We start from the raw sequence: 27,579 nt of genomic DNA on the forward strand, positions 1-27,579 counted from the left end.
GAGTCTGACCTCAGTGGTTGGTAAGCTGATGGAGAGGCTTCTGAGGGACAAGATTTACGAGCATTTGGAGAGGTTTGACATGATCAGAAATAGTCAGCATGGTTTTGTCAAGGGCAGGTCGTGCCTTACGAGCCTAGTTGAGTTCTTTGAAAATGTGACTGAACACATTGACGAAGGAAGTGCAGTGGACGTGGTGTACATGGACTTCAGCAAGGTGTTTGATAAGGTCCCCCATGCAAGACTTCTTGAGAAGGTGAGAGGGCATGGGATCCAAGGGGCTTTGGCCTTGTGGATCCAGAACTGGCTTGCCTGCAGAAGGCAGAGAGTGGTTGTGGATGGGTCTTTTTCTGCATGGAGGTCAGTCACCAGTGGAGTGCCCCAGGGATCTGTTCTAGGACCCTTGCTGTTTGTCATTTTCATAAATGACCTAGATGAGGAAGTGGAGGGATGGGTTAGTAAGTTCGCTGATGACACGAAGGTCGGTGGTGTTGTGGATGGTCTGGAAGGATGTCAGAAGTTGCAGCAGGACATAAATAGGATGCAGGGCTGGGCGGAGAAGTGGCAGATGGACTTCAACGCGGATAAATGTGTAGTCGTCCATTTTGGCAGGACCAATGGGATGAACGAGTACACTATCAAGGGCAGGAGTCTTAGTAGTGTTGAAGAGCAGAAGGATCTTGGGGTCCAGGTCCACAGGACTCTTAAATCGGCTCACAGGTGGAGGATGTGGTCAAGAAGGCGTATGGTGTACTGGCCTTCATTAATTGAGGGATTGAGTTTAGGAATCGGGAGGTAATGCTGCAACTTTATAAGACCCTTGTCAGGCCTCACTTGGAGTACTGTGCACAGTTCTGGTCGCCTCACTATAGGAAGGACGTAGAAGCTATTGAAAGGGTACAGAGGAGATTTACAAGGATGTTGCCTGGACTGGGAGGCATGCCTTATGAAGTTAGGTTGAGGGAGCTGGGACTCTTCTCCCTGGAGAGACGAAGGTTGAGAGGCGACCTGATAGAAGTTTATAAAATGTTGAGAGGAATAGATAGGGTGGATTCTCAGAGGCTATTTCCCCGGGTTGAAATGGTCGCTACGAGAGGACACAGATTTAAGGTGCGGGGAGGCAAGTACAGAAGTGATGTTAGGGGTAAGTTTTTCACTCAGAGGGTGGTGAGTGAATGGAATCGGCTGCCGTCAGTGGTGGTGGAGGCGAACTCGCTGGGGTTTTTTAAAAGACTTCTGGATGAGTATATGGGATTTAATGGGATTGGGGGTTATAGATAGGTCTATGGATTGGTAGGTGTTGATGTGATCGGCGCAACTCGTGGGCCGAAGGGCCTGTTTGTGCTGTAGTGTTCTATGTTCTATGAATCATGCTCGGGCACTCTGTGATGTAGAGTGTCAGAGATTCATTTTGGAAATCACACTAATAAAAACAAGTGAGACTTACTCCCATTCTCCCACATGTTGGGGACTTAGAATTTTTGAGGGGAGAATCTCAGCCAAGGTTTGTTAAGAAGTCTTCAAAAAGTGCTGGAACTGCTATTTGAACTTTGACCTAGGAATAATCACTGTCATTGCTGATGTCACTACTGGCTAATAGCTTGTTTCCGTGGAGATATATGGCCTAACAGCAAGAAACCCTTAGTAAACTCCTAACTCCCTGTATGATGCGTCACTCCCATGTTCTGCTGCCTACGAAGATCCAACTCTGTTAGCCCAGTCTTTCTTCACTCTCCCCTGCAAGTGACTGTATTCTGCCAAGAGAACATGCAGTAGGTTATCTACAAAAACAAAACTTGTCTCTCTCAGGTGAGATTATAATTTTACCTGCTTCTTTAACATTCAAATTACTCCCATTCTTCACATCCCTATATCCAATGCAATAGCTCCAGCAGTAGCTGAAGCCCAACATCTTCAAGTTAATGAAGTCCATAGAAAATCCACTGGTGACACACTCCTGGAGGGGACATCGCCCAAATTATGTGGCAAAAATTTGTTGCTATTACCTATCATTAGAATGAGTCCTTTAGCACACTGGGCAATCGCACTGTGCTGAAATGATCCATAGGTCCTCAATATTACATGGATATTATGGAATTTACAGCACAGAAACAGGCCATCCAATCAACAGGTCTGTGCTCCACATCTACTCCAGTCTACTTCATCTAAACTTATAAGCATTTCAATACTGTAAAAATTCACTGGATAAAGAAATTTCTCCTGAATTCCTTCTTCAATATATTAGTGATACCTTGTATTTATAAACTTGGGTTTTCATCAGTGATGGTTGAGTTCCCTCTCGAGGGCCGAAAGTGAGATTCACACCATCCCCTCCCCCACCCAACACTGGTGGGTGCTGTGCACATTGCTGAGGCTGCTTCATCAATAAGAGAAGTTAACTAATGCAAGGTATCCTCGAAGACAGGTCAGTGTTGTGGGTAAAACCAGAGACAGGTAGCCAGACCCCAGTGACTGGGAGAGGTCATGGAGCATGTGCAGTGCCATTACCGAGGACAGTCTTTTGGGGAACAATGGGGCAAGCATTAAGGAGGGCTTCACCCACAGAATTCACTCGGAGGCTGCTCCCACTGAACTGGAAGGTAGCCTTTAATCAACACCTAAGTGGCTCAATTACTTGCCTGCTGCGTGGCCTAGCAAAGTTTCCCACCACTAGCAATATGGCATAGCATCTGGAAGATAGTGAACTCCCCTCCCAGTGCCTTCCCCTGCCATATTGGCAGCCCTCAGTCCTCTCTGCCCCTTGGCAGTAGGCTGGGAAAATTCAATAAACTTCTCCATATCTGCCCTTTCAAATGACCTCCTAATTACCTTTATTACCTCAGCTTTCACTTTTCCAAAAAGAACCCCAGCCTCTTCAGTCTTTCCTACTTGGTACAATCTCTCTGTGTATTATCATTTTTTTTGTGCATGTTCTGCTGTGGTTCAATATCCTTGTTGGTAATATGGGGACTAGAGCTGTCTGTAGTACTTCAAATGTAGTCCAACCAAGATTCTATAGGAATTTTTACCAAAAACATGGAAACAAGCAAAAATAACCTAAAGTGTGTGAGAAATTTGTTGGTGACAATGTAAGATAGGCTACGAACCTGCTATTCCCATTCTTTGAAAGGGAACAGCCTCTGTGTGACTGTAGGATATGCTGAGGTAACCGACAAAGAAAACACTTGTGATTTGAGAACTGTGGTGGGAACCATATTTTGCTGAGTTATATTATTTGAAATTTCCTTTCTTATGAACAATGTCAGGAATGAGATTGGAGAATGAAGATTTTGTTGCTGCTTACAGAAGGCTGCAGCATTTATTTTACTCGTAAGAAGTTTCACAACAGCAGGTTAAAATCCAACAGGTTGATTTAGAATCATAAGTTTTTGGAGTGCTGCTCCTTCATCACCTGATAAAGGAGCAGTGCTCTGAAAGCATGCGATAACAAATAAACCTGTTGGACTTTAACCTGGTGTTGTGAGACTTCTTACTGTGCCCATCCCAGATCAACATCAGCATCTCCAATTCATGGCTTTTATAAGTAGGTATCGTGCAAGTATACAATAAGCAGCATCTCTTGCGCATAAGGCTGGAGCTTCAATTGTACACTAATTGTACATACAGATGGCTCAAAAATTATGGTTTAATATGAATTTGCTAATAGAATATTGCCCTGCATTGCTATTGGAGTCTGGATTACAATAAGGTTTCATGTTTTTGAAACTATGAATACGTAATAAATAAATTTACTTTGTCTCTGCCTCAAATGATTCCGACAAATGTAAATACGTGAATATAATTCTACTTTGAACGGTAATTTCTGGTTGTCTTTGGAATCACCTTCCGGTAAAAATTGACCTTTCAGAAGAGGTTCATAAATCAGGAATTTATGAAATGCTTGCTGATATTTTCATCAATCATTAAATGTTATAACTACAGACAAGTATTTTCCTTGAAAAATAACAGAAAAAATATTATTATGAATACATAAGTTTGAAAAATTTTGAACAAGGCAGTTGAGGTGAGGACCAATGTTTGATAATGGAGGTGATCCTGGACAAAGCTTTTAACATGGTGGAAAAAGGGAAGGTCACTTGTGATCGTCCCAAAGAAATCTCAAACAATGTTGCCTCATAATTTTTGAAGCCGATGATCTGAGGCTATTCCAATGGTTAATAAAATGTGGAATTGCACTGGAATGATTTAAAATAAATGCTATAGCTGTTATCAGGAAACTAACTTAAATGAGCAAATTTATGAGGAAGGTAATCAAAAGTATAAAACTTAACCGGCTGTTCACACTCTGCTGCCACTGCAAGCGAGGACAGAGAATTTGGAGCTCAGCCAAATCTGTCACTGCAGCAGGCCAGATAATTTCACTGGCATGAACAGCCAGAGGATCCAACACTTATTTCAACATATTCCATGAACTGCTTTCATAGATATCTGTGTTGGGGATGATTCTCCCAGCCCGCTTGTGTAGCGCAGCAGTCCAGGAGACTTGAGTGGATGCTGTCTCACGGTCACCCATTGGGAGCCATGGCCTCTGCATGTCTCCGGCAGCTGGATTTCTGGCACAGTCAACACCATATCAGAAAACGGCGCAGAGCTGTATAAGCTACTTAAATCAGTATGACCATGTATTTTAAATGTCATTAATGGGCCCGGGACAGAAATCTCTGGGCCCGCTAGCATCTCCCCATCCCGTCACTTCAGAAGGGTTTACTAAAGCTCCCCATGCAGCCTGACCCCACTGGAGTGAAGGGGGAGGGCCATTGAGGCCTCCCAGAGGATTGGGCATCAGGGAAATGTCCCCTTGGCATTGTCACCTTGGCAGTGCCCCCACGACATTCCCACCTTGGCAGTACCAGCTTGGGCCCCAAGAACTGCCCAAGGGACAAAGTGACAATAGCAAGGAGCACCTTGGCACAATGCTCATCAAGCACAGGCAGTGCCGATGGTGGGGCATAATAGGGGAGGGGGCTGGGCTTGATGGGGGCCAGGCCTCTGGTGGGGCGATTGGCAGGGTTTGGGGGTCCTGTTGCCACTCTGCAGTCAGGCTGACAGAGGGAGGGAGGCCAGCGATCAGGGCTGGGTATTTGGGTAGGAGTGAGGGGTCAGCCTGCTAGGGGGAGAGTTGGGACTGCCAGTCGGGGGGAATCATCAGGAGATTGGAGCTGCAGGGGGAGTAGGGGCATCAAAGCAGGCTGGGGGAGGGGTCAAGGCTGGCCTGGACACGTCAGGGGCCAGCAATTGGACCGTAGAGGGGGGGGGTGTCTGTGTGCCAGTAATGCAGAGGTCGCAGGGCTGGCCAGCGATTGGAAGGCCAGTAGTGCAGGACCACTGTGCATGCGCCGATCTCAGCACTATGCTGCCAGCCTCTCCAGTGGGAATAGGCCCCACCCACTGAATTTCACTGTGATTCACCTTACTGAACTCTGCAGTGCTCAGTGTGGGAGATTCATTTTAAAACTCCCGCTGAAAAAACACTGTGGGATTTACTCCAGTTTTTACACAAATTTGACACTTAGAATTTTTTGGGGAGAATTGCCTCCATTACCTTTGATTTTCCTTCTTACAGTCACATCATGAGATTTTGCCGGCACGTCAGGTTTAATGGGCACCAGCTGTCCAGCTCGTACCATGACGTGTGGATCACTTGGTGAAAGGAACTTCGGAAAAACTGCAAACTTGGAAATGTGGGAATAGTAGGGATGCTCAGCTGGAAATGGCACCTGTATCTGCTTCGCACTAAAAACATAAAGATACAACATATCCTATGAAGAAATAAAAAGAAAGAAAACACAGGAAGTTTGAACAAACATAACAATGCTGCATCTACTCAAGTTGGTTAGCTTCTGAAAGAGCAAGAGGAAGCTGGACAGTTTTGTGAAGGTCTCATCCGAAAAATTTAGCATGTCCTTCTCTTCCAGATGCCGACCAATCTGTTATATAGTTATACTATTCTCTGCTTTCATTTTAGGTCTCACAAATGTTGGTACATCTTTTGGACAGGTATTGTATTCAAGGGGTGAAAAAGGTCATTTTATTATTTAGTTATTAAACTATTCCATTCTACATCTGAACTGAGAGTGATACTTTCCATAAAAAAAAATACCTTGGATCTGGAAACATTTATTATTGTCAAAAGTTGCTCATCAAATATTAAAATATGTGAATAAAATCTCTATTACCTGCAGTTTTAGTCAAAAATATAACTGAGCTGAAGTAACTCACTGAAAATGGCATTCTAGAATTATTACTTTATAGTTTGTGTTAGGAAGTAGGAATAAAATGAAATAAAACTGGGATTTGAATTTCAGGAAGGATCACAGGGCTTTGGGAAGTACCTCTTTTTACACAAGTTACACAATGTAGCAGCACACTATCTTGAAATGTTTGTATATAAGGCAGCACTTTGTGAATTCACGACTATGATTCCTCAGGTGGTGAGTTTACTGATGTAATAGTGATGACCTGGAAGTAATTACCTGCTATCCTATTGGCCGTGATTTGTTTGTGACAAGGGAAAACAAATGGATGTGATTTGAGGGAAGCTTTGGGTTCAACTTCTGGCGTGTGCTGAGTTAGTGCATCTGTTAGTAAGGAAATGGTTTCAATGCCTTTAGGATACAAAGATAGGAAATGCACTATATTCCTGCTCCAAGTTACAGTCCTGTGATCCTACTAAAAGTTAGCTTATATGGATGTCAGGTTCAGCTGTGGTCAAATTGGGTGGGAGATCAGAGATGTGCTGCTAAGTGTCCTCCAACAATTTGTGTCATTGTCTTTGGGTCAAATTCCCCTGGCACTGAAGCTGTCACTGATGATGCTCTGAATAGAGTGAAAAAGTATTAGCTGTTGGTTCAATCAGGACGCAACTTGAGTTAGTAATTTATTTCTCCAGCAAAAATGTGAAAACAATACTACTGCATGCATCTATGTAGTGCCCTCTTGTAATAAAATTGACATTGGATGCTAGTTCAACTGGTTTTGCAAAATCCAGCTGCACACATTATCTGTACATTTGAATAATACTTTTTTCTATTTTGGAATGACACAGCTTGACCTCAAAGAGGCTGAATGGGCATGTGTGTAAATTATGATTCTGTTCACAATGGGGAAATCTTTTGCCTGCATACCTGCTCTTGTGGATCAGTGCATGTCTTGGCAAATGCTTTGCAATATCACATATATCTTTCATTGCAGAATGGTTAATTCCTGTTAAATGGCAGCTTGAACGCAGTCACTATAGAAGCTGTACTTTCACTGTATTCTCCATCTATGCTCAAAATGCCACAACTCTGTTGGCATCTTCCTTGAAGTTCAGAATCACAGTCATTTTCCATGTACTTGAGCTTGATCTATTTATGTGGTGTTTGATGCTAGGAACTGTGATTGCTCCATGTAGGCCATGCACCTGTTCAGTTTGTTGCCTTATGTATCTGTGCACTAAATACTTCTCATTCTGTAAACCATGCTGAATAATATCTCTGTTTCTTCTGGTAGCATTCCCCAACAAGTGAGTTGATGACCATGAACCTCCCTCTTACTCTAGAGGCGTGGATCATCTTAGTGCATTCAGCCAATTTGCAAGGTTCTTTAAAAAAATTGTTCTTTGTCCACCTTGAGCTCTTTTACCATTATGATCTTTCCCATCAGACTTCCTGGGCCCACTTTTACCATCAAGTTGCGCCCATTTTCGAGTGCAAAAACTTGGTGAAGTTGGATTTGAGGCAAGTAGTGCGATCCATGCTCATCTCCATGCCTGTTCCCCCTTTATCAAGGCACAAAAATGGTCACGCTCAGGACCACACCCGGAATGGGGGGGGGGATCCATTACCATTCTGCCTGGGATCGGGGTGGGGGGGTAGGTAGGGGAGGGGTCCGCAGCCACTCTGTCTTAGATCAATGAGGGAAAGGGGGGTCTGCTGCCTCTCAGCCCGAGATTGGTGGGGGGTGGGGCGGCCATAATTGGTCTGGGTGGTGGAGGGGGTTGGGGGGATAAAGGGGTCAATAATGTTGGGGGGGGGGGGGGGTGGGACAATGTCCGTGGGGACTATAGGAAGGCATTATCTGGCCCGGGAGGATGTGGCAAGGGAGCTGCACTCTACCACTTTTTTTTTGCGCATATGCAACTGGAAGCACCGATTGGAGCTACAGGATTTCAGGCGCGTTAAACAATTCGGAATTGCTGATATTTTTTCAGGCAGTGTGTGTATGGGGGGTCCTGAGAATGGGTCTAAAAGTCAGATCTGAAACACTCCCAGTTTCAAGTCCGCCCAGCACTTAGAATCAAAATGGTAAAATAGGGCCTTCTAAATCATAATTTCTTATTATGTGCCCAAGAAATTCCAACTGTCTCTTCCTGATCTTGGTCAGCAGAGTTCTTCTGAGTCTGATTTTACCAGCACCTCTTCACTGGCAGTTTAACCTGGCCACAATATTGTCATCATTCACCTCAAACATCACAATTCTGCAGCTTCAATTCTTCTCTGTGTTGATTCACTGATCATCCAACACTCTCTTCTGTATATCAAATTTGGTGCGAGGTTCCATTCCAGGATTCTCAGCTTTATTTTCATGGTTAATTTTGAGTTGATCATAATCGCTTTCATTTTTTGAAATGCATCACTAGCCATTCCAATTCTTCATCTTATTTCTAGGTCACAATTTCCATCCGATGTTAACATACTTCCTAGGTTACACAATGTGTCTACCTGTCTGATCTTTTCATTCGTCACTATTCTCTTACATTCTGGTTTGATTTTCTTTTTGGACGGTACTAGACATTTAGGGTAGAATTTTCCCATCATGCTCCCACAGGAATCGTAGCAGACAGGACACGGACAATGCAAAGGTCCTCAGGTCGGATTTTCTGGTCTTGGGGCGAGTGTGACCAGAAAATCCCACCCTATGTTTTCTGACAAATTAAGCCTAGCTATTAGTCTCACTTTCACTCATTACTCTATGCTGAATCTTCTGCAGAGTGGTATTGTGGCTCTTACATTATTAGCATAGGTTGTAAATTTTGATTGTGTTCTCGAGTTTTGGATTGAGGAGTAATTCACTTGTGGAATTTATAATGATTAAGGGATCTGATAGGGCAGATTGTGATCATCTATTTTCTTTGGTGCCAGAATCTAAAATAAGGGGCATATTCCTAAAACTAGTACTCAGCCATTAGAGTGAAATTAGGAAATATTTTTTCACATTAAGAGTAGAGAAACAATGGCATTCTACCTCCCAAAAGGCAGTAGATATTGGCTGAAATTTTCCATCCATTCCCGCTGGTGGGATTTTCCACTTATATCAATGGTGACCCCACACCTCGGGTTTCCCAGCGACAAATGGTGCAAACAATGGGAAAAGCCATTGATAGAGGCAGGACTGGAAGATCTCGCCACCAGCCAATGGCAGGGCACCTCCATCACCACAAAACATGCCATGGGATGCGGGGGGTGGGGGGGGGGGGTGTTCCTCCATTAAGCTAATCAAAATTCTGGGAACTCTGATAAATATTTGTTAGGTAAGCTTATCAAGGGATACAGAACGAAAATGGCTAAATGAAATTGAGGTACATAATTTAATTTAGTAGTGGGCCAAGTTTTTAGAAAATCAATGTTGAGTAATATACATTCCCACAATGAAGAAATGGAACGGCAGACAAAGGTAGACCTTCTCCATGACTAAAGATAAGCAGAATAAAATCAAACAGAAAAAGGAGACTTATGATAAATGTTCATGATTCAGTTGAGAATCAAGCTGAATACAAACGTATAAAGGACAATTGAAAAAAGAAATAAGACAATCTTTAATACATCACATCAAAAGAAATTCAAGTCTTTTAGTAACATATGTACTATAAAGGTGGGGTTGATTTGTGATCGAAAAGGGGATCTTTGGGAGGCAGACAGTATGTGTTGTTATATTAAATTTATATCTATCATCACTAATAAGGAGAATGCTGTTAATGTCACGATAAATGAGCAGATACTGGAGAAGATAAAAATTAAGAGGAACAAAAAGTTAAATTCAAAAAATCACCTGAACCAGATGTGACCATCCTAGGTTGTTAAATAAGGGTGGAAATTGTAGACATATTAGCCACAATCTTCTAATCTGAGAGAGATGCCAGAGGACTAGAGGTTTGCAAATATTACACCAATGTTCAACAGAGGCGAGGAATTTATCCAACAGCTTACTCTAATGTCAATGGTGGAGAAACCTTTATAAGCCTGGACAAAGTTATTGGCAAATTAAAAAATATGCATCCATAAATGAAATCCAACACAGATTTATTGAAGGCAAGTTGTTTTCAATTAAAAAGACTGAGACCCTAGTAAAGTAATAGAAAGGGTTGAGGAGTGCAGTGTATTTGATGTTGCAGTTATAGGCTTTCAAAAGGAAATTGATAAAGTACCACATAACAGACTTGATAGCAAAATTTAAACTCAGTGGATTAAAGTGGCAATTCCTGAATGGATACAAGTTTCCTGAGGAAATTTCCACTTTGTGGTGTTAATTACTATGTTTAAATGATGGGATTGTTTAAGTTGTTTCATACAAAAAAAAAGATAAATTATTGCAATGATCATTTATTGTGGACAAACAGGCAGTTCTTAAAATTGCATTTTAAGTTACATACAAAAATATTAATTCGTGGGACATGGGCATTGCTGGCTGGCATTTACTATCCTGGTTGCCCTTGGAGGGCAGTTGGGAGTCAAACACATTGCTGTGCCTTTAGAGTCATGTGTAGGCCAGACCAGGTAAGGACAGCAGACTTCCTTCCCTAAAGGACATTAGTGAGCCAGATGGGTTTTTCTGACAATCGACAATGGGTTTCATGGTCATCAGAAAATTCTTAATTCCAGATATTTTTTATTGAATTCAAATTCCACCAGCTGCCGTGGTGGGATTCAAACACGGGTCTGCAGAACATTAGCTGAGTTTCGGATTAATGGTTTGGCAATCATACCACTAGATCGTTACCTCCCCAATGTTCCATGAGCAATATAAACTTTTGACCAGCTGTTTACTTACTCCAGTGCAAACTCTGCAGCAGATGGAAGCCTGAAACAGAAACAAATGGAGATGCAATTTTCAATAAGAACATAAGAACTAAGAGGATTAGGCCATTCGGCCCCTTGAGCCTGCTCCACCATTCAATCAGATCATGGCTGATCTTTTTGTGGACTGAGCTCCACTTAATTTAATGGCCGCTTATCATAATTTTATTTTTGCCTTAAAAATATTCAATAAGGTAGCTTTAACTACTTCACTGGGCAGGGAATTCCGCAGATTCACAACCATTTGGGTAAAGAGATTCCTCCTCAACTCAGTCCTAAATCTGCTCCCCCTTATTTTGAGGCTATGCCCCCTAGTTCTGGTTTCACCTGCCAATGGAAACAATTTCCCTGTTTCTATCTTATCTATTCTCTTCATAATCTTATATGTTTCTATAAGATCTCTCCTCATTCTTCTGAATTCCAATGAGTATAGCCTCAGTCTACTCAGTCTCTCCTCATAAGCCAACCCTCTCAACTCCTGAATCAACCTAGTGAATTTCCTCTGCACCCCCTCCAGTACCAGTGTATCCTTTTTCAAGTAAGGAGATTAAAACTGTACACAGTATTCCAGGTGTGGCCTCACCAGCACCCTATACAGCTGGAACATAACCTCATTGATTATAAGCTGCATCTCTCTAGCAATGAAGGACAAAATTCCATTTGCCGCCTTAATTACCTGCTGCACCTGCAAACCAACTTTTTGTGATTTGTGCACAAGGATACCCAGGTCCCTCTGCCCAGCAGCATGCTGCAATTTTTTTTCCCATTTAAATAATAGTCCATTTCACTGTTATTCCTACCAAAACGGATGATCTCACATTTGCCAACATTGTACTCCATCTGCCGGACCCTTGCCCACTCACTTAAATGATCTGTATCCCTTTGCAGGCGTTCAGTATCACACTTTGCTCTACCGCTCACCCTAGTGTCATCTGCGAACTTTGACACACTACACTTGATCCTGAACTCCAAATCATCGATGGAAATTGTAAACAACTGCGGTCCCATCACTGATCCCTGAGGCACATCACTAGTCACTGATCGCCAATCAGAGAAACACCCATTTATCCCCATCCTTTGCTTGCTGTTGGTTAACCAATCCTCTATCCACGCTAATACATTACCTGTAACACTGTGCACCTTTATCTCATGCAGCAGCCTTTTGTGCAGTACCTTGTTGAATGCCTTCTGGAAATCCAGATATACCACATCCACTGGTTCCCCATTGTCCAACGCTCTTGTAATGTCCTCAAAGAATTCCACTAAATTACTTAAACATGATCTGCCTTTCATGAACCCATGCTGTGTCTTCCCAATGGGACAATTTCTATCCAGATGTCTTGCTGTTTCTTCCTTGATGATACACACAAGCATTTTCCCGACTACAGAAGTTAAGCTAACCGGCCTATAGTTACTCACCTTTAATCTACCTTTTTTTAAAACAGTGGCACCACATTTGCTCTTTTCCGATCTGCAAGAACCGCCTTAGACGAGCAAATGTTGGTAAATTATCATGAGTATATTTGCTATTTCCCCTGCCATCTCCTATAGTACCCTGGGATGCATTCCATCAGGACCAGGAGACTTGTCTACCTTTAGCCCCATTAGCTTGTAAAATCACTGCTTCTTTAGTGATAATGATCATTTCTAGGTCCTCACCTGCCATAGCCGCTTTGTCATCAATTTTTGGCATATTATTTGTGTCTTCCACTGCGAAGACCAATACAAAATATCTGTTCAATGCCTCAGCCATTTCCTTATTTCCCATTATTAAATTGCCCTTCTTATTCTCTAAAGGACCAATGTTTACTTGAGCCACTCATTTTCTTATATTTGCAGAAACTTTTTCTATTTGTTTTTTATATTCTTAGGTAGTTTACTCTCATAATCTATCTTACTTTTCTTTGTAATTTTTTTTGTGGCTTTCTGTGGATCTTTAAAGATTTCCCAATCCTCTAGTTTCCCACTAATCCTTGCCACTTTGTATGCATTATCTTTCAATTTGATACCCTCCTTTATTTCCTTAGATATCCGTGGCTGATTAACCCTTTAGCTAACTCCTTCCTTATCCAACTGTAGTCTCGTTTAAGATATTGGTATTTGCTATTTCCCCTGCCATCTCTTTTAGTTCCCTGGGATACATTCCATCAGGGCCAGGAGACTTGTCTACCGTTAGCCCCATTAGCTTACCTCACACTGCTTCTTTAGTGATAATGATGAATTTCCACTTATTGAGGCTAGATGATTGAGAGGCACACACCAAATTCTTGATCTGCACCTCTGGTAGACAAAATATAATGGAAAATTTGCCTTCATTGTTAACCTCAAATAAAGCTGTCACAACAATGACTTCTCTGAGAAATGGAAATAGCACATTGTGTAATAGGTGTGATCTTTTAAGCTAGTAATGAAACAATTCTTGGAATAGAGAGGAAAAACTTTCAATTAACTCAAACTTGGGTAACGAAGAAATGTTTCACTGATGTAAATAGAGTGTTGGATAATTAATCAGCCCTCTATTTGTTTCACAGATCTATTTTATATTCAGTAGAACCATATTTCATAGTAAAAGAATGAAACTTACAGCTGATCAGTGGCACGAAGTTGACTCTTCTTCAGTTGGGTGAGATCATAATATTGATCGATAATAACGTCACTACATAGCAAACACAGTGAAGTAAATAATTAGCAGATGCTTTCATATGGATGCTCCATAAATTTGGTTGTATATCTGTTATAAATGCGCAAACTGATTTAAACATACAAGATACAAATTGCTCCAATTTTGTGTCAGTCAATAATATTTTTATGAAAATTAGATGGTATGGATAAGGCTGCCAAATAAGAATTAGGAACTCAAATTACAGACAGCCAAGTAGTACATAAGAACATAAGAAATAGAAGCAGGAGTAGGCCATCTAGCCCTTCGAGCCTGCCCCACCATTCAATAAGATCATGGCTGATCTGTCGTGGCTCAGTTCCACATTCCCGCCCTCTCCCCATAACCCTTAATCCCCTCGCTTATCAAAAACCTATCAACCCACGTCTTAAAAATATTTAGCGAGGCAGCCTCCACCACCTCAACGGGCAGAGAATTCCAGAGATTCACCACCCTTTGAGTGAAGAAGTTCCTCCTCAACTCCGTTCTAAACCACCCCCCCTTTATCTTGAGGCTGTGCCCCCTAGTCCTACTGTCCTTTCTGAGCGGGAAGAGTCTCTCCGCCTCTATCCTATCCATCCCATTCATCATCTTATACGTCTCAATGAGATCTCCCCTCATTCTTCTAAACTCTAACGAGTACAAGCCTAGTTTATTCAGCCTCTCCTCATAGCTCAACCCCCTCAACTCCGGTATCAGCCTAGTAAACCTCCTCTGCACTCCCTCCAAGGCCAAAATATCCTTGCGCAAGTGCGGCGACCAAAACTGCACACAGTACTCCAGCTGCAGCCTCACCAATGCCCTACACAGCCGCAGCAAGACCTCCCTACTTTTATATTCAATCCCCCTCGCTATGAAGGCCAGCATCCCATTAGCCTTCCTGACCACCTGCTGCACCTGCAGGCTGGGTTTTTGCGACTCATGCACAAGGACCCCGAGGTCCCTATGCACCATCGCCTGCTGCAGTTTTTCGCCACGTAAGAAATAGTCCTTTCTACCATTATTCCTACCAAAGTGGACCACCTCGCACTTGCCAACATCAAATTCCGTTTGCCATTTCCTGGCCCATTCGCCCAGCCTATCTAGGTCCTTCTGCAGACTCTCCACACCCTCCGCGCAATTTGCCTTTCCCCCAATCTTGGTGTCATCAGCAAATTTCGACACCATACACTCGGTTCCCTCCTCCAGATCATCTATATAAATGGTAAAAAGCTGAGGCCCCAGCCCCGACCCCTGGGGCACTCCACTAGTCACCAACCGCCAATCCGAATAGCACCCATTAACCCCCACTCTCTGCCTCCTATTTGACAACCAATCCTCTATCCACGCTAACACCCTACCCCCAACTCCATGCCCCCTTACCTTCTGCAATAACCTCTTGTGAGGTACCTTGTCAAACGCCCTTCTGAAAATCAAGAAAGACCACATCCACCGGCTCTCCTTTATCCACCGCCCTAGACACATCCTCATAGAACTCCAATAAATTTGTCAGACACGACTTCCCCTTAACGAAACCGTGCTGCGTCTGCTCTATCAAACAATTCTCCTCAAGATGCTTGCTATTTTCTCCTTGATGACGGATTCTAACATTTTATCTACAACAGACGTTAAACTAACTGGCCTATAATTCCCTGCCTTTTGCCTGGCACCCTTCTTAAGCAGGGGACGAAGCCAAGCTGTAATATGGTGACACGGTGGCACAGTGGTTAGCACAACTGCCTGACCGCGTCAGAGACCCGGGTTCAATTCCTGGCTTAAGCCACTGTCTGTGCAGAGTCTGCACATTCTCCCTGTGTCTGCAAGGGTTCCTCTGGTTTCCTCCTACAGTCTGAAAAATGTGGTTAGGTGTATTGGCCATGCAAAATTCTCCCTCAGTGTCCCCAAATTTGGCAACTAGAGGATTTTCACATTAACTTCATTGCAGTGTTAATGTCAACCTACTTGTGACACTAATCAATAAGCTTTTAAAAAATGAAAATCGTGGTGTACAGAGGATTGAAATAAAGTAAGAAATGGCATGGTCAGAGTTAGAGGGAATGTAATAAGATCCCAGTTAGATTTAAAGTTTAAAGGTGTTTTAGACAGGTTAAGTGAGTGGGCAAGAACATGGCAGATGGGATATAAGGTGCACTTTGGTAGGAAGAACAGAAACACAGGATATTTCTTAAATGGTGAGAGATTGGGAAGTGTTGATGTCCAAAGGGACTTGGTGTCTTGCTCAATGAAAGCCACCATTCAGGTACAGTGAGCAATGCTGAAGTCAAATGGTTTGAGTACAAGTTGCAAGTGTATACAGCCCTGCTGAGAGTACACGAGTAGAATTTGTAAGGATGGTGAGTAACTGGTGTTCGCCATCCTAAGAGTTGGTGTGTCATGCATTACCACTGGCTCTTGGGAGTCTGTTGCTATTTAATGCTCACTTGAGCATTGATTGGCAGTGGGCAGGACTTCTGATCGCCCTTGGAGGGAAGTTCCTGCTGTGAGAACTGTTGACCAATCAGATTGGCCATTAGCTCTCCAATCAGGCACAGTCCTGCAGTGGCCAAAAGTGGTACTGCAGTGCTCCGCTTGGAACTGGAATTGGGAAAATAGGGGTGGGAGCATTGGGGACACCTGAGGGAAGAGGGAGGGAGATCAGGAGATGGGCATGATTGCGGCGTCAGCGGGTAGTTCGGGTTGGGCAGAGATCTGCAAAGCCCCAGAGGGGAGGACACCCCAAACTCTGAGGGGTGGCCTTCAGAATGAGGCACCCCCTCCCCACTTCCTGTCCCAGATGGCGACAAGTTTTTTATCTCTGTTTCCTATCCTGCCTACAAATTGAGGCTGGGTGGGAATAGGACCTTAAGCGACCATTTAAGTGCCTGAACAGGTTTCGCACTAGAGGCTCTGCCTGCCCAAGTGTGAAACTGCTTCTGGGTCTTGGCGGGTGGGTACCCGGGGGAAATCCCATCCATTCAATTTTCCACTTCTCCCCTACCTCAGGAATCATCTTGTAGGGAGTGTAAATTCTGTCTATGGAGTTTTGTGAACAGTTTTGGTCTCCTTATCTAAGGAAGGATAGAGGGAGTGCAACAAACATTCACCGGATTAATCCCTGGGATTGTCCTATGAGGAGGGATTGAGGAGATTGAGCCTGTACTCTTTAGAGTTTAGAAAAATGAGAGGTGACCTCATTAAAGTGTACAAAATTCTTACAAGGCTCAAAATGGTAGATCCAGGAAGGATTTTTTTTCTGGCTGGGGGGGTCTCAAATCAGGGGACTGTCTTAGAATTGAGGTAGGACATTTAGGACTTAGTTGAGGAGGAATTTTTTTAGTCAGTAGGTGGTCAGTCTTTGGAATTCTCTACCCCACAGGGTTGCAGCAGCTCAGTCATTGAATATGTTTAAAGCAGATGTCATTAGATTTCTAGACAAAGGTTTGGGGGATAGTACTGGAAAATGGCATTGAGGCAGAAGATCAGCCACAATCTAGTTAAATGGCAGACCAGGCTCAAGGGGCAAGTAGCCTACTCCTGCTCCTATGTTCTTAGAGTTGATGCAAGTGAACACAGGGAGCATAATAAATAAGATTGTTGAGCCGTAGGTCAGATCACTATGTAGGAATATGTCACTGTGACAATAATGGAAATCTTACTCAAAAAAGATCAAGACTGGGTACTAAATATTTCCCAGTACAAGCATTTTGGAAAAACAGGGAAGGAAAGAAAGAAAAGAGGGGTGGTGGTATTGATTAGGGAGAATATTGCTGTTCTGGAGAGAAAGGGTGTGGTCTCAAGCAACACGGACCCGGGTTCAATTCCAGCTTGGGTCACTGTCTGTGTGGAGTTTGCACATTTCCCCAGAGACAGCAAGGATTGCCTCCAGGTGCTCCAGTTTCCTCCCACACTCCAAATATGTGCAGGTTAGGGTTGATTGGCCGTGCTAAATTCTGCCTTAGTCTGCCAAGACATGTAGGTTAGGGGACTACCAGGGAAAATACATGGGGTGATGGAGACTGGGTCTGGGTAAGAGACTCCTTTGGAAGTCGGTGCAGACCTGAGGGCTGAATGACCTCTACTGCACTGAAGAGATTCTATGATTATATAATGTCCTGGAAGGATCAAAGACAACATTTATTTGGTTAGAGCTTAGAAACAATAGATGTTCTTTTACACTACAGGGTGTATTCTATCAGTTATCATCTGTAAGAAACAAAACAGAGGGATAAATTTGCAAGGGAGAAACACAGACGAAAATACATATTGTGGTTTTAAAGGAGAACATCATTAACCTGACATACGATGTGATAATAACAATGTAAAGGGCAGAGAGGGGAAGTGTTACTGAATTTTGGGAGAATTGTCTAGATCCAATGTTACTGGCCCAACAGGGAAGGATGCACTGCTGGATCTGGTTAACCATGGTCGGGAATGAAGTGGAGCAAGCATTAGTGGGAGCAAATTGAGGATACAATGATCATAGTATTATAAAGTTTAGGTTAGCTATGGAATAGGTAAAGGAGCAACCTGGAAATAAAAATAATTAACTGGGGATGGCCAATTTCAATGGGATGAGGAAAGGGGTTGTCTCAGGTAAATTGGAATGGAGGGTTGGCTGGCAAAATTGTAGTGGAACAATGGGCTTTCTCTAAAGAGGAGATAGTTCAGGTACACCCATATTCAAAAAGCCCCTTTACAATAGCCCAGGCAGTTTAACCATGGCAGTGGGAGAGCTTTCAACCATGATACTTGGGTATAAAATTAACAGGTACTTGGGCAAGTATGGGTTTATTAAAGAAAGTCAGCCCTGATTTGTAAAGACAAATGATGTTTAACAATCATTAAGTATGCCCCCACCCCCTCCCCCGATCCCCACCATGTGTGGGTGAGGTTTGAGGATGAGGAATGCCATGGGGGTGAAGGGTTGGAGTTCCCGGTGTGGTTAGGAGTGTTAGGGAAGTCCCTATTGGAGATTGGTCTGGAGGTTTAAAATAATTACCCTCAAACTAGAAGGGGTTTTATTTCTAACTTTTTCAGAGTAACAATTAGTGTAACATTGGCAGAACCATCCGAAGTTAATGATGTAAATGCTTTGTCGGATGGCTCCCAGTGCACCGCAATAGTCCAGGGGAAGGAAGTTAGTGCTTCTAGACTATTATTGGGTAAACCCTTATCTGGGCACCTCTGAGGGAGATTCCCTCACAGATCTTTGGAATACTCCCCAGATCTGATACTGGAGAGCCAGGAAGTTATGGACCAATGAATCATGGTAGGATGATATTAGGATGTATTGTGCTGGCATTTTGGGCTTAACCAGTAAAAAGTACATCAATTGAGCAGTGAGACAGATGTGTCCAATCTGTGCAGTTAAATGTTTCAAATTGTCCATGTTTAAACCTAGAATGGAAGATTCTCCCTGCAGATATCTCCATCAATATGTAGTAAGAAGTCTCACAACACCAGCTTAAAGTCCAACAGATGGAACGATGCATTTCTGAATGGAGGACTGTGACAAGTGGCGTTCCTCAGGGATGTTTGTAATATATATAAATGATTTGGAGCAAAATGTAACTGGTTTGATAAGTAAGTTTGGGGACGACATGAAGATTGGTGGAATTGCGGATAGCAATGAGGACTGTCAGAGGATACAACAGGATATAGATTGGTTGGAGACCTGAGCGGAGAGATGGCAGATGGAATTTAATCTGGACAAATGTGAGGTAATGCATTTTGGAAGGTCTAATACAAATGGGAAGTATACAGTAAGTGGCAGAACTCTTAAGAGTATTGATAGGCAAAGGAATCTGGATGTATAGGAACACAGACTACTGAAAGTGGCAACACAGATAGAAAAGGTATCAAGAAGGCATATGGCATACTTGCCTTCAATCGGCCAGGGCATTGAGTTTAAAAATTGGCAAGTCATGTTGCAGTTTTATAGAACCTTAGTTAGGCGCATTTGGAATGTCGGGCCTGATTTTACCATTTTCATTCTAAGTGCTGAATCTGGGTGCAATTCAAATCTGACTTTGGAAATCTGCTCCCAGAGGCCCCGATATGCACATAGCCTGAAAAGAAATCACGAGTCCGAATTGTGTTGTGGGCGGGGCTTAGCATGCCCAAAATGATCGGAGCTCTGAATAGTGCATGCGCAGTTAGAAAAAAATTTGAAAAAGCGTGCCTGCGTCAGATCGCTCCCAGGCCGCAGAAAGTGGCCTGGGAGCGATGGCCCACACAGATATCACTATCCCCCTTATCCACCCACCCCCCTGCTACCCAGACCGATCATGACTTCCTGCCCCCTTCACTCCCACCTATCGATCGCCCGCAGAATGGCAGCAGAAACCCCTTCCCACCAGAGATCCATCTGCTCTACCACCCCCACAATCAGGCCTCCTCTCTCCCCACCCCATCGCCAGAGGATGATCTGGCTTGCCTCCCTCCCCCCAAAACCAGACAATGGTCGGCCTTCCTCTCCCCCCCACCACCACCAGACAACGGTTGGCCCCCCTCTCCCCCCCACCAGACAACGATCTTCGCCCCCAACCCTCACCACCAGACAATGATCGGCCCTCCCCCCAACCAGATAATGGTGTGGCCTCACTTCCCTGTCCCCCCCACCCCACTTCCAGAGAATGATCTGGCCTCACTCTCCCCCTACCACCGCACCCCCCCCCCCCCCCCCCCCCCAGAGAATGATCTGGCCTCACTCTCCCCCTACCACCACCCCCCCCCCCCCACCCCCACCAGAGAATGATCTGGCCTCACTCTCCCCCTATTGCTCCCCCCTCCCCAGCCTCCCTGCCTGCCCTCCCATGTCCCCACGCCCCCGCCCTGAAACCAGGACTTCAGCTGCAATAAAATAATTTCCAAAAAATTAATTAAAATATTTAATCAACCATAACAATTTAAATAGGCCACAAACCTAGGAAGAACGTATCCGCCGTAACCAAAATGTCTGTGTCCCTTCCCCATTAATGGGGGAGGCTCAGCCTTTGGTCTGTGACTATCAGGTAGGTTTATTGACCCAGTACCTCCATATTCTCTCTCAGTGCCCCAAGGAGTCCGGGGAATCTTTGGAGCAGTTTTCAAATATGCATCATACCTGAGGACAAAGAAAAAGCATAATGTGCTCAGTGCGTTAGAATGATGCAATATCAGATTTACTTAAGATAACCAAAGATAAATTGATGTCAGGTTTTCATAAGGGGATTTCAGATTACTATCTGTAGATAGAATATGCATGAATGTACACCTTTAATGGACTTTTGCTTAGGTATGCAAATGACTAAGATTAAGCATTATAGTAATAAAAAAGCATCAGCAGATCCTGTTAAACATAGTTTATATTCTATTATTGTCTGGCATGCGATTATAGCTACTCACAACGTTAACAGGTTTGTTTAATGAAACGAAGCAAGATATTTTTCATATTTTGCAATTTGGCTTTTTATTTTTTTTAAATGGGGACAGTAATCTGTCTATTAACTGTTAATTTAAATGTTGCCTGCTAGACAGACACCGTGAAACAGATTCACTGCATGTTTGAGCATTCCTATCCACCATACATCTTCCAATCGATCCTGTGTGAAAGTCAACTCCCAACTTTTGGCTGAAAAGTACAAAACTTCTGTTACTTATTCCAATCACTGAAGCCAACCTTAATCAACCTTCACTCGTGTAAAAATCGACCTCCTACTTTTTGGCTGAAAAGGTCGTCTTAGAAACTGAACATTTACACAAGTGCAAACACAACAAGCGCAGGCTGTTAACCTGTATCCCCCCTGATGTATCATCACCACCATCTAGTGGGCACTCTGAGATATAACAATAAGAGTGCATAAACTCCTTTGCATTCAAGTGTGTTGTCTCGTTTCCCACTCATCTGATTCCAACATTTATCCAGTTGAAGAGTATAATTCTTGACGAAAGTTTCAATTTGCATTTGTATCATGGAGCATGAATGGATTCAATATTCAGTAGAGCAGCTTTTGCAAGAAATTGCTATCTTAAAGAGATAATAACTGTATTATTGTTAAACACAAAAGGATACACATTCTTTTTAATGAATAGTAAATGTTGCACCATTCCAATGCAGAACTGAATTTATTTTCTCCAGTGCAAGTCTCATTGTTTTCCACTCTTGCAAAATCTGAAGAATTAACAGCTATTCTGATGACCTAAACCCAGCAATACATTACCCATAAAATATTCTGTTGTACACCTCATCAGGCACTTGTTAAAAGGCAAACACAAAGTAACCTTAAAACTATTGACAAAACTCAGTCAATAATGACTTAAATTTTCTAATACACATCAATGACAATGAACCTTCCTAGCACTCGCATGTATTAAAAAGTTATAGAAACATAGGACTTAAGACGCAGGAGAAGGCCATTCAATCCCTTGAGCCTACTCCACATTCAATAAAGTCATGACTAATCTCCTTTGTGATCTTGACTCCACTTTGCTGTCTGCCCCCCAAAATCCTTAACTTCCGCCCTCCGTCTGTCAATACCTGTTTAACTAAGCCTTGAATCAATTCAATGATTCAGTCTCCACAGCTTTCCGAGGGTGAGAATTCTACAGACTAATGACCCTAGAGAAAAATAATCTTCTCACCTCAGTTTTAAACAATAATCTCCTCACCTCAGTTTTAATTCTATTCTTTAAAACTCCCCCTTAGTTTAGTCTCTCCCAAGAGTGCATACGTCCTCCTGGCATCTAGCCATCAAATCTCCTCAGGATCTATTACTATGTTTCAATAAGCTTCCTTCTCATTCTTCTAAACTCCAATGGATGTAGGCCCAATCTGTTCAATCTTTCTTCATAAGATAAGCCATTTGTTCTAGGAATGAGTTGAGTGAACCTTTGCTGAACTGCTTTTAACACAATTATATCTTTTCGAACAAGAAGTTGTGGAAAATATACTGTTAACTTTCTCAATATGCTTCAGCAAGGTTCCTCACCACCAGCACATAATATGAAAACACTCTCCTCTTTTGGTGCATGTTACGATGGCCACAAAGGCCAGGGGGCATCATCAATAGATCTCCCTGTGGACTTTGTGGAGAACAAGCTTCCTTATGGTGTTAGCAGAGAAGAGGTCAGTGGGGGCATTTAAACCATGTAAATATCCCCTCTTCCAGAGACAGGGACATTACAACTGAATCCTATCATCACAACAAAAGCTGCCCCTATTATGGTAGAATTACTGGTGAATGGCCATCCTTTGAAAATGGATGTAGTCATGGGAGCTGCAGTCTCCGTTATCGGTGAACAGGCATACAAGTACTTCCAATCTGGCATCCAACTCCTGAGATTGGAAGATAAAGGCCACTTACACAGGGGAATCTTTATAAATAAAAAGGTGCCACAATGGCCCCAGTAACTATAGGCAATCAGTTCATCTCTCACTCATTGTGTTGTACAGGGGCATGGACCAAGTCCTATGGGGACAGACTGGCTTCAGCAAATCTGGCTCAATTGGTTGGAGATCTTCAGGCTAAGCATGGAGTAATGTGTAAATTATTAGTTTTCCAAGAGGGCCTGGGGAAGAAAAAAGGAGCCAAAGCCAAGATCTACATTGACCCTGGTGCCACAAATGGGTATTTCAGAGCGAGACCAGTTCATACTCCGTGCTGGAGAAGGTGGAAAATGAAGTAGGGTGCCTCAAAAGTTGGGTATAATAAATTGTGCAATTTAGGTTAGGTGAAATGGCCATGCCAAATTCTCTCTGTGTACCCGAACAGTCGCTGGAGTGTGGCGACTAGGGGATTTTCACAGTAACTTCATTGCAGTGTTAACATAAGGCCAATTGTGACTAATAAATAAATTTTACTTCACTTTATTTGCAGAATAGGCTGTGCCCATAGTTCTTAACCGTGACAAATCAGTTCACCCTTATGGGGGATTATAAACTAAAGATCAATAAGATCTCCAAACTCAATGGTAACCCCATGTCTCAAATTGAAGATCTGTATGCAAATTTAACAGGTGGCAAGATATCCTCCAAGTCGGAAATGAACTATGCCTATCTTCAGCTTGAATTGGACAAGCCCTCCCAGGAATATGACAATCAACATACATAAGGGACTCTATGAGTAGAAGCATTTGCCCTTTTAGGTCTTGTCAGCCTGTGCCATTTTCCAAAGAGTTACGAAGAACATCATTCAAGGGCTACCCAAGGTGGCAGTAAACCTACAAGACATCTTGGTCACTGGGGCTTTGGAACAGGAACACCTGACCAACCTAGAAGAAGTTTTGCAGAGATTTTCCAGAGTGGGAGTTTGCTTGAAAAGCGAGATATGTGTTTTACGAGTGGCTGAAGTAACCTGTTCCGGTTAGAGTACATGGCAAGGGGTTACATCTAGTAGAGAACAAGTTAAAGGCCATCAAGGAAGCACCAATTCCAAGGAAAACAACGGAGTCAAAATCCTTCCTAGGATTGGTCAATTATTATGGAACATCTATCCTAAATTTGGCTCCCATGCTGGCCTCCTTACATGCCCTACTACAAAAATACCAAAGTTAATCCTGGAAAGTTGCGCAGGCAGAGGGTTTTTCTGAAGTTAAACATTGGTTACTATCATCTAACTTACTGATCCATTCTGACCATGAGGAAGAACTTCCAATGACTTGTGGCTTTCCCATTGCTGGAAAGACTGAAAGAGAAGACCATCACATATGCCTCATTCAGACAGAAGGTATTCTCAGATTGAGAAAGAACAACTGATGGTCATAGTTGGAGTGAAAAGGCTCCATCAATATGTCTATGGTAAATTTTTTTATAGTTACTGACCATAAACCTATATTGGGCCTTTTCAAAGAGGGCAAGGCAATCTCCCCTATCGCCTCCGCTTGTAAAGTGGGACAAATATCTTACAAGGTTCAAGTCCAGTGTAAAACCTTGAAGAAACACTTGAACCATCTCACAGCCAGGCAGGCCATACTACCCAAATGGGCCATAATACTAGTTATGAAGATGGCAGCTGCCAGTGTCAACCTTCAGCTCAAAGCTGACTCCACATTTGTCCTCCAGATAGTGAAGGTATGGACTTGGAGATGAAGATTGAAGAAGTGCATCTTCGAAATGGAATCAGAGGAGAAATCCTCATTGGTAACCCTCCAGTTTAAGTTAAATTTAAGTTTATGTTTAAGTTTATCTATTTGTGTCACAAGTCGGCATGGGTCACTGTCTGTGTGGAGTCTGCATGTTCTCCCTGTGCCTGCATGGGTTTCCCCCCCACAGTCCAAAAGACATGCTGGTTAGGTGCACTGGCTGTGCTAAATTCTCCCTCTGTATAGCTGAGCAGGTACTGGGGTGTAATGACTATGGGGTTTTCACAGTAACTTCATTGCAGTGTTATTGTAAGCCTACTTGTGACACTAATGAATATACTTTAAAAAAACTTCATGAAAAATTTTGGGGATGGTTGCAGTTGGGTTCCTGGGATCATTATGGAGAAAACAGGACAAGTATCTTACAATTTTGAAGTTCAGGATAACACTTGAAAAAACATTTGTAACATCTCAAGAGCCAGGAAGGCCATAACCCACCAGGCCTCAGCATGGGTTATGAAGATGGCAGCCACCAATGTCAGCCTTCAGCTCAAAGCCGACTCTGCATTAGTCTCTCCAGATAGTGAAGGTATAGACTCAGGGATGGAGGCTGAAGAAATGGGCCTTTGAGCTGAAACAGAACCTGCATTGGTAACCCTACAACACTCCTTTGGAAATGAAGGTCCCCTATTTGGTTTACATTGATAGCAGGGCTGAGTCAGGCAATGCACTCAGACTGACCTCTAAGCAGTGGAAAAGACATTCTTACAGTGAGAGTGCAGGGAGATGTTAGATGTTAAAACGGCCAAGAAAGCCACAGGGGATCAGTGATAGATCTCCCTGGGGACTTTGTGTATTATGAGCTTCTTTATTGAGTAAGTGGAAGCTTGCCCAATGAGAAACCTGTTGCTGAACGCAGATTGGTGCTGTGGGTCCCGAGGTATAGACTGTTGATCTGTGAGTCACGGTTGTGGTCCTTCTCTTTGGTGCACAACAAAGGGCGTTTGGTGGCAGGAAGCTGGCATTTAGCTGAATTACGACACTGCCGTTGCGATAAGTGGTTGAAATTATTGGGCCTTAATGGTCTCAGATTGTTCCATGTACATTGCTAACTTTGTTCTTCAACTCTTTGTCATGTTAAATATCTGCAGTGGGAGCACAAAATCACAATCGTCCCCTTAGGTTTCACCTTTCTTTTCATTGCAGCAAAATATAGTCACATTTTTGTGAAGTATTAGCTGGTTTCATTTTTTTAAAAATATACTTTTGTTAGAGTTCTTCCATTTTTACAAATAAGTGGAGTGCCCCAGGGGTCAGTGCTGGGGCCTCAGCTATTTACCATTTATATAGATGATCTGGAGGAGGGAACCGAGTGTATGGTGTCGAAATTTGCCGATGACATCAAGATTGGTGGAATGGCAAATTGCGCGGAGGGCGTGGAGAGTCTGCAGAAGGATCTAGATAGGCTGGGCGAATGGGCCAGGAAATGGCAAATGGAATTTAATGTTGGCAAGTGCGAGGTGGTCCACTTTGGCAGGAATAATGGTAGGAAGGACTATTACTTACAGGGCGAAAAACTGCAGCAGGCGACGGTGCAGAGGGACCTTGGGGTCCTTGTGCATGAGTCGCAAAAACCCAGCCTGCAGGTGCAGCAGGTGGTCAGGAAGGCGAATGGGATGCTGGCCTTCATAGCGAGGGGGATTGAATATAAAAGTAGGGAGGTCTTGCTGCAGCTGTATAGGGCATTGGTGAGGCCGCAGCTGGAGTACTGTGTGCAGTTTTGGGCGCCGTACTTACGCAAGGATATTTTGGCCTTGGAGGGAGTGCAGAGGAGGTTTACTAGGCTGATACCGGAGTTGAGGGGGTTGAGCTATGAGGAGAGGCTGAATAAACTAGGCTTGTACTCGTTAGAGTTTAGAAGAATGAGGGGAGATCTCATTGAGACGTATAAGATGATGAACGGGATGGATAGGATAGAGGTGGAGAGGCTCTTCCCGCTCAGAAAGGACAGTAGGACTAGGGGGCACAGCCTCAAGATAAAGGGGGGGGTGGTTTAGAACGGAGTTGAGGAGGAACTTCTTCACTCAAAGGGTGGTGAATCTCTGGAATTCTCTGCCCGTTGAGGTGGTGGAGGCTGCCTCGCTAAATATTTTTAAGACGCGGGTTGATGGGTTTTTGATAAGCGAGGGGATTAAGGGTTATGGGGAGAGGGCGGGAATGTGGAACTGAGACACGACAGATCAGCCATGTGGAAGTGTACCAACAGTTCCTGTACTCATTTGCCAGTATTCACATAACCACATTCAGAGATGGACACATTTCATATTGGTACAGGATTAGCATGTATGGAGGATTCTATTTGCAGGACAGCTCCTGACTACAGAACCGGAACATGAAACTATTATCTGTACAGGTGACTAACTCAAACATTAGTGTTAATACGGGACAAGAAACCATAGAAGTTCCTGAACAAATTCAAAATTGCCTGATGAACTTTTAATACAGAGAATAAAATATTTATTCAAATAAGAAAACTATATTACACCAGACAAAAAAATTGGAAATATCTCAATACAAAGATAAGTAGGTCAAATTTCCATTATTACTTTACACCAGCAATATCTTTACAGACACATAAAACAGTGAAAGTTATCACCAGCTTGAGAAAAAGGCTTCTTGCTTCAGACTGATATAATTGCAATCAGTTTTCTTTCAGTAAATTCTGAAGCATTCACTTAAGAACATAAGAACATAAGAAATAGGAGCAGGAGTAGGCCATCTAGCCCTCCGAGCCTGCCCCGCCATTCA

At 43.2% G+C, this 27,579-nt stretch overlaps 1 protein-coding gene across 1 annotated transcript in view; it reads right to left on the reverse strand.

The window, feature by feature from the left end:
• spmip4 (sperm microtubule inner protein 4) overlaps positions 1–27,579 on the reverse strand; it is a 64,388-nt gene that overhangs the window by 22,171 nt on the left and 14,638 nt on the right. The window contains exons 2-5 of the mRNA XM_080216092.1: positions 20,636–20,815; positions 13,657–13,728; positions 11,047–11,076; positions 5,561–5,751 (exon numbers count right to left, since the gene is read on the reverse strand). Coding sequence (XP_080072218.1) covers positions 5,561–5,751; positions 11,047–11,076; positions 13,657–13,728; positions 20,636–20,815 — 473 coding nt within the window. The remainder of the gene's footprint in view (positions 1–5,560; positions 5,752–11,046; positions 11,077–13,656; positions 13,729–20,635; positions 20,816–27,579) is intronic.

This window comes from Carcharhinus amblyrhynchos, chromosome 2 (genome assembly GCF_965287045.1).
Source record: "Carcharhinus amblyrhynchos chromosome 2, sCarAmb.v2.hapA, whole genome shotgun sequence".
In the NCBI taxonomy this organism is placed as follows: domain Eukaryota; kingdom Metazoa; phylum Chordata; class Chondrichthyes; order Carcharhiniformes; family Carcharhinidae; genus Carcharhinus; species Carcharhinus amblyrhynchos.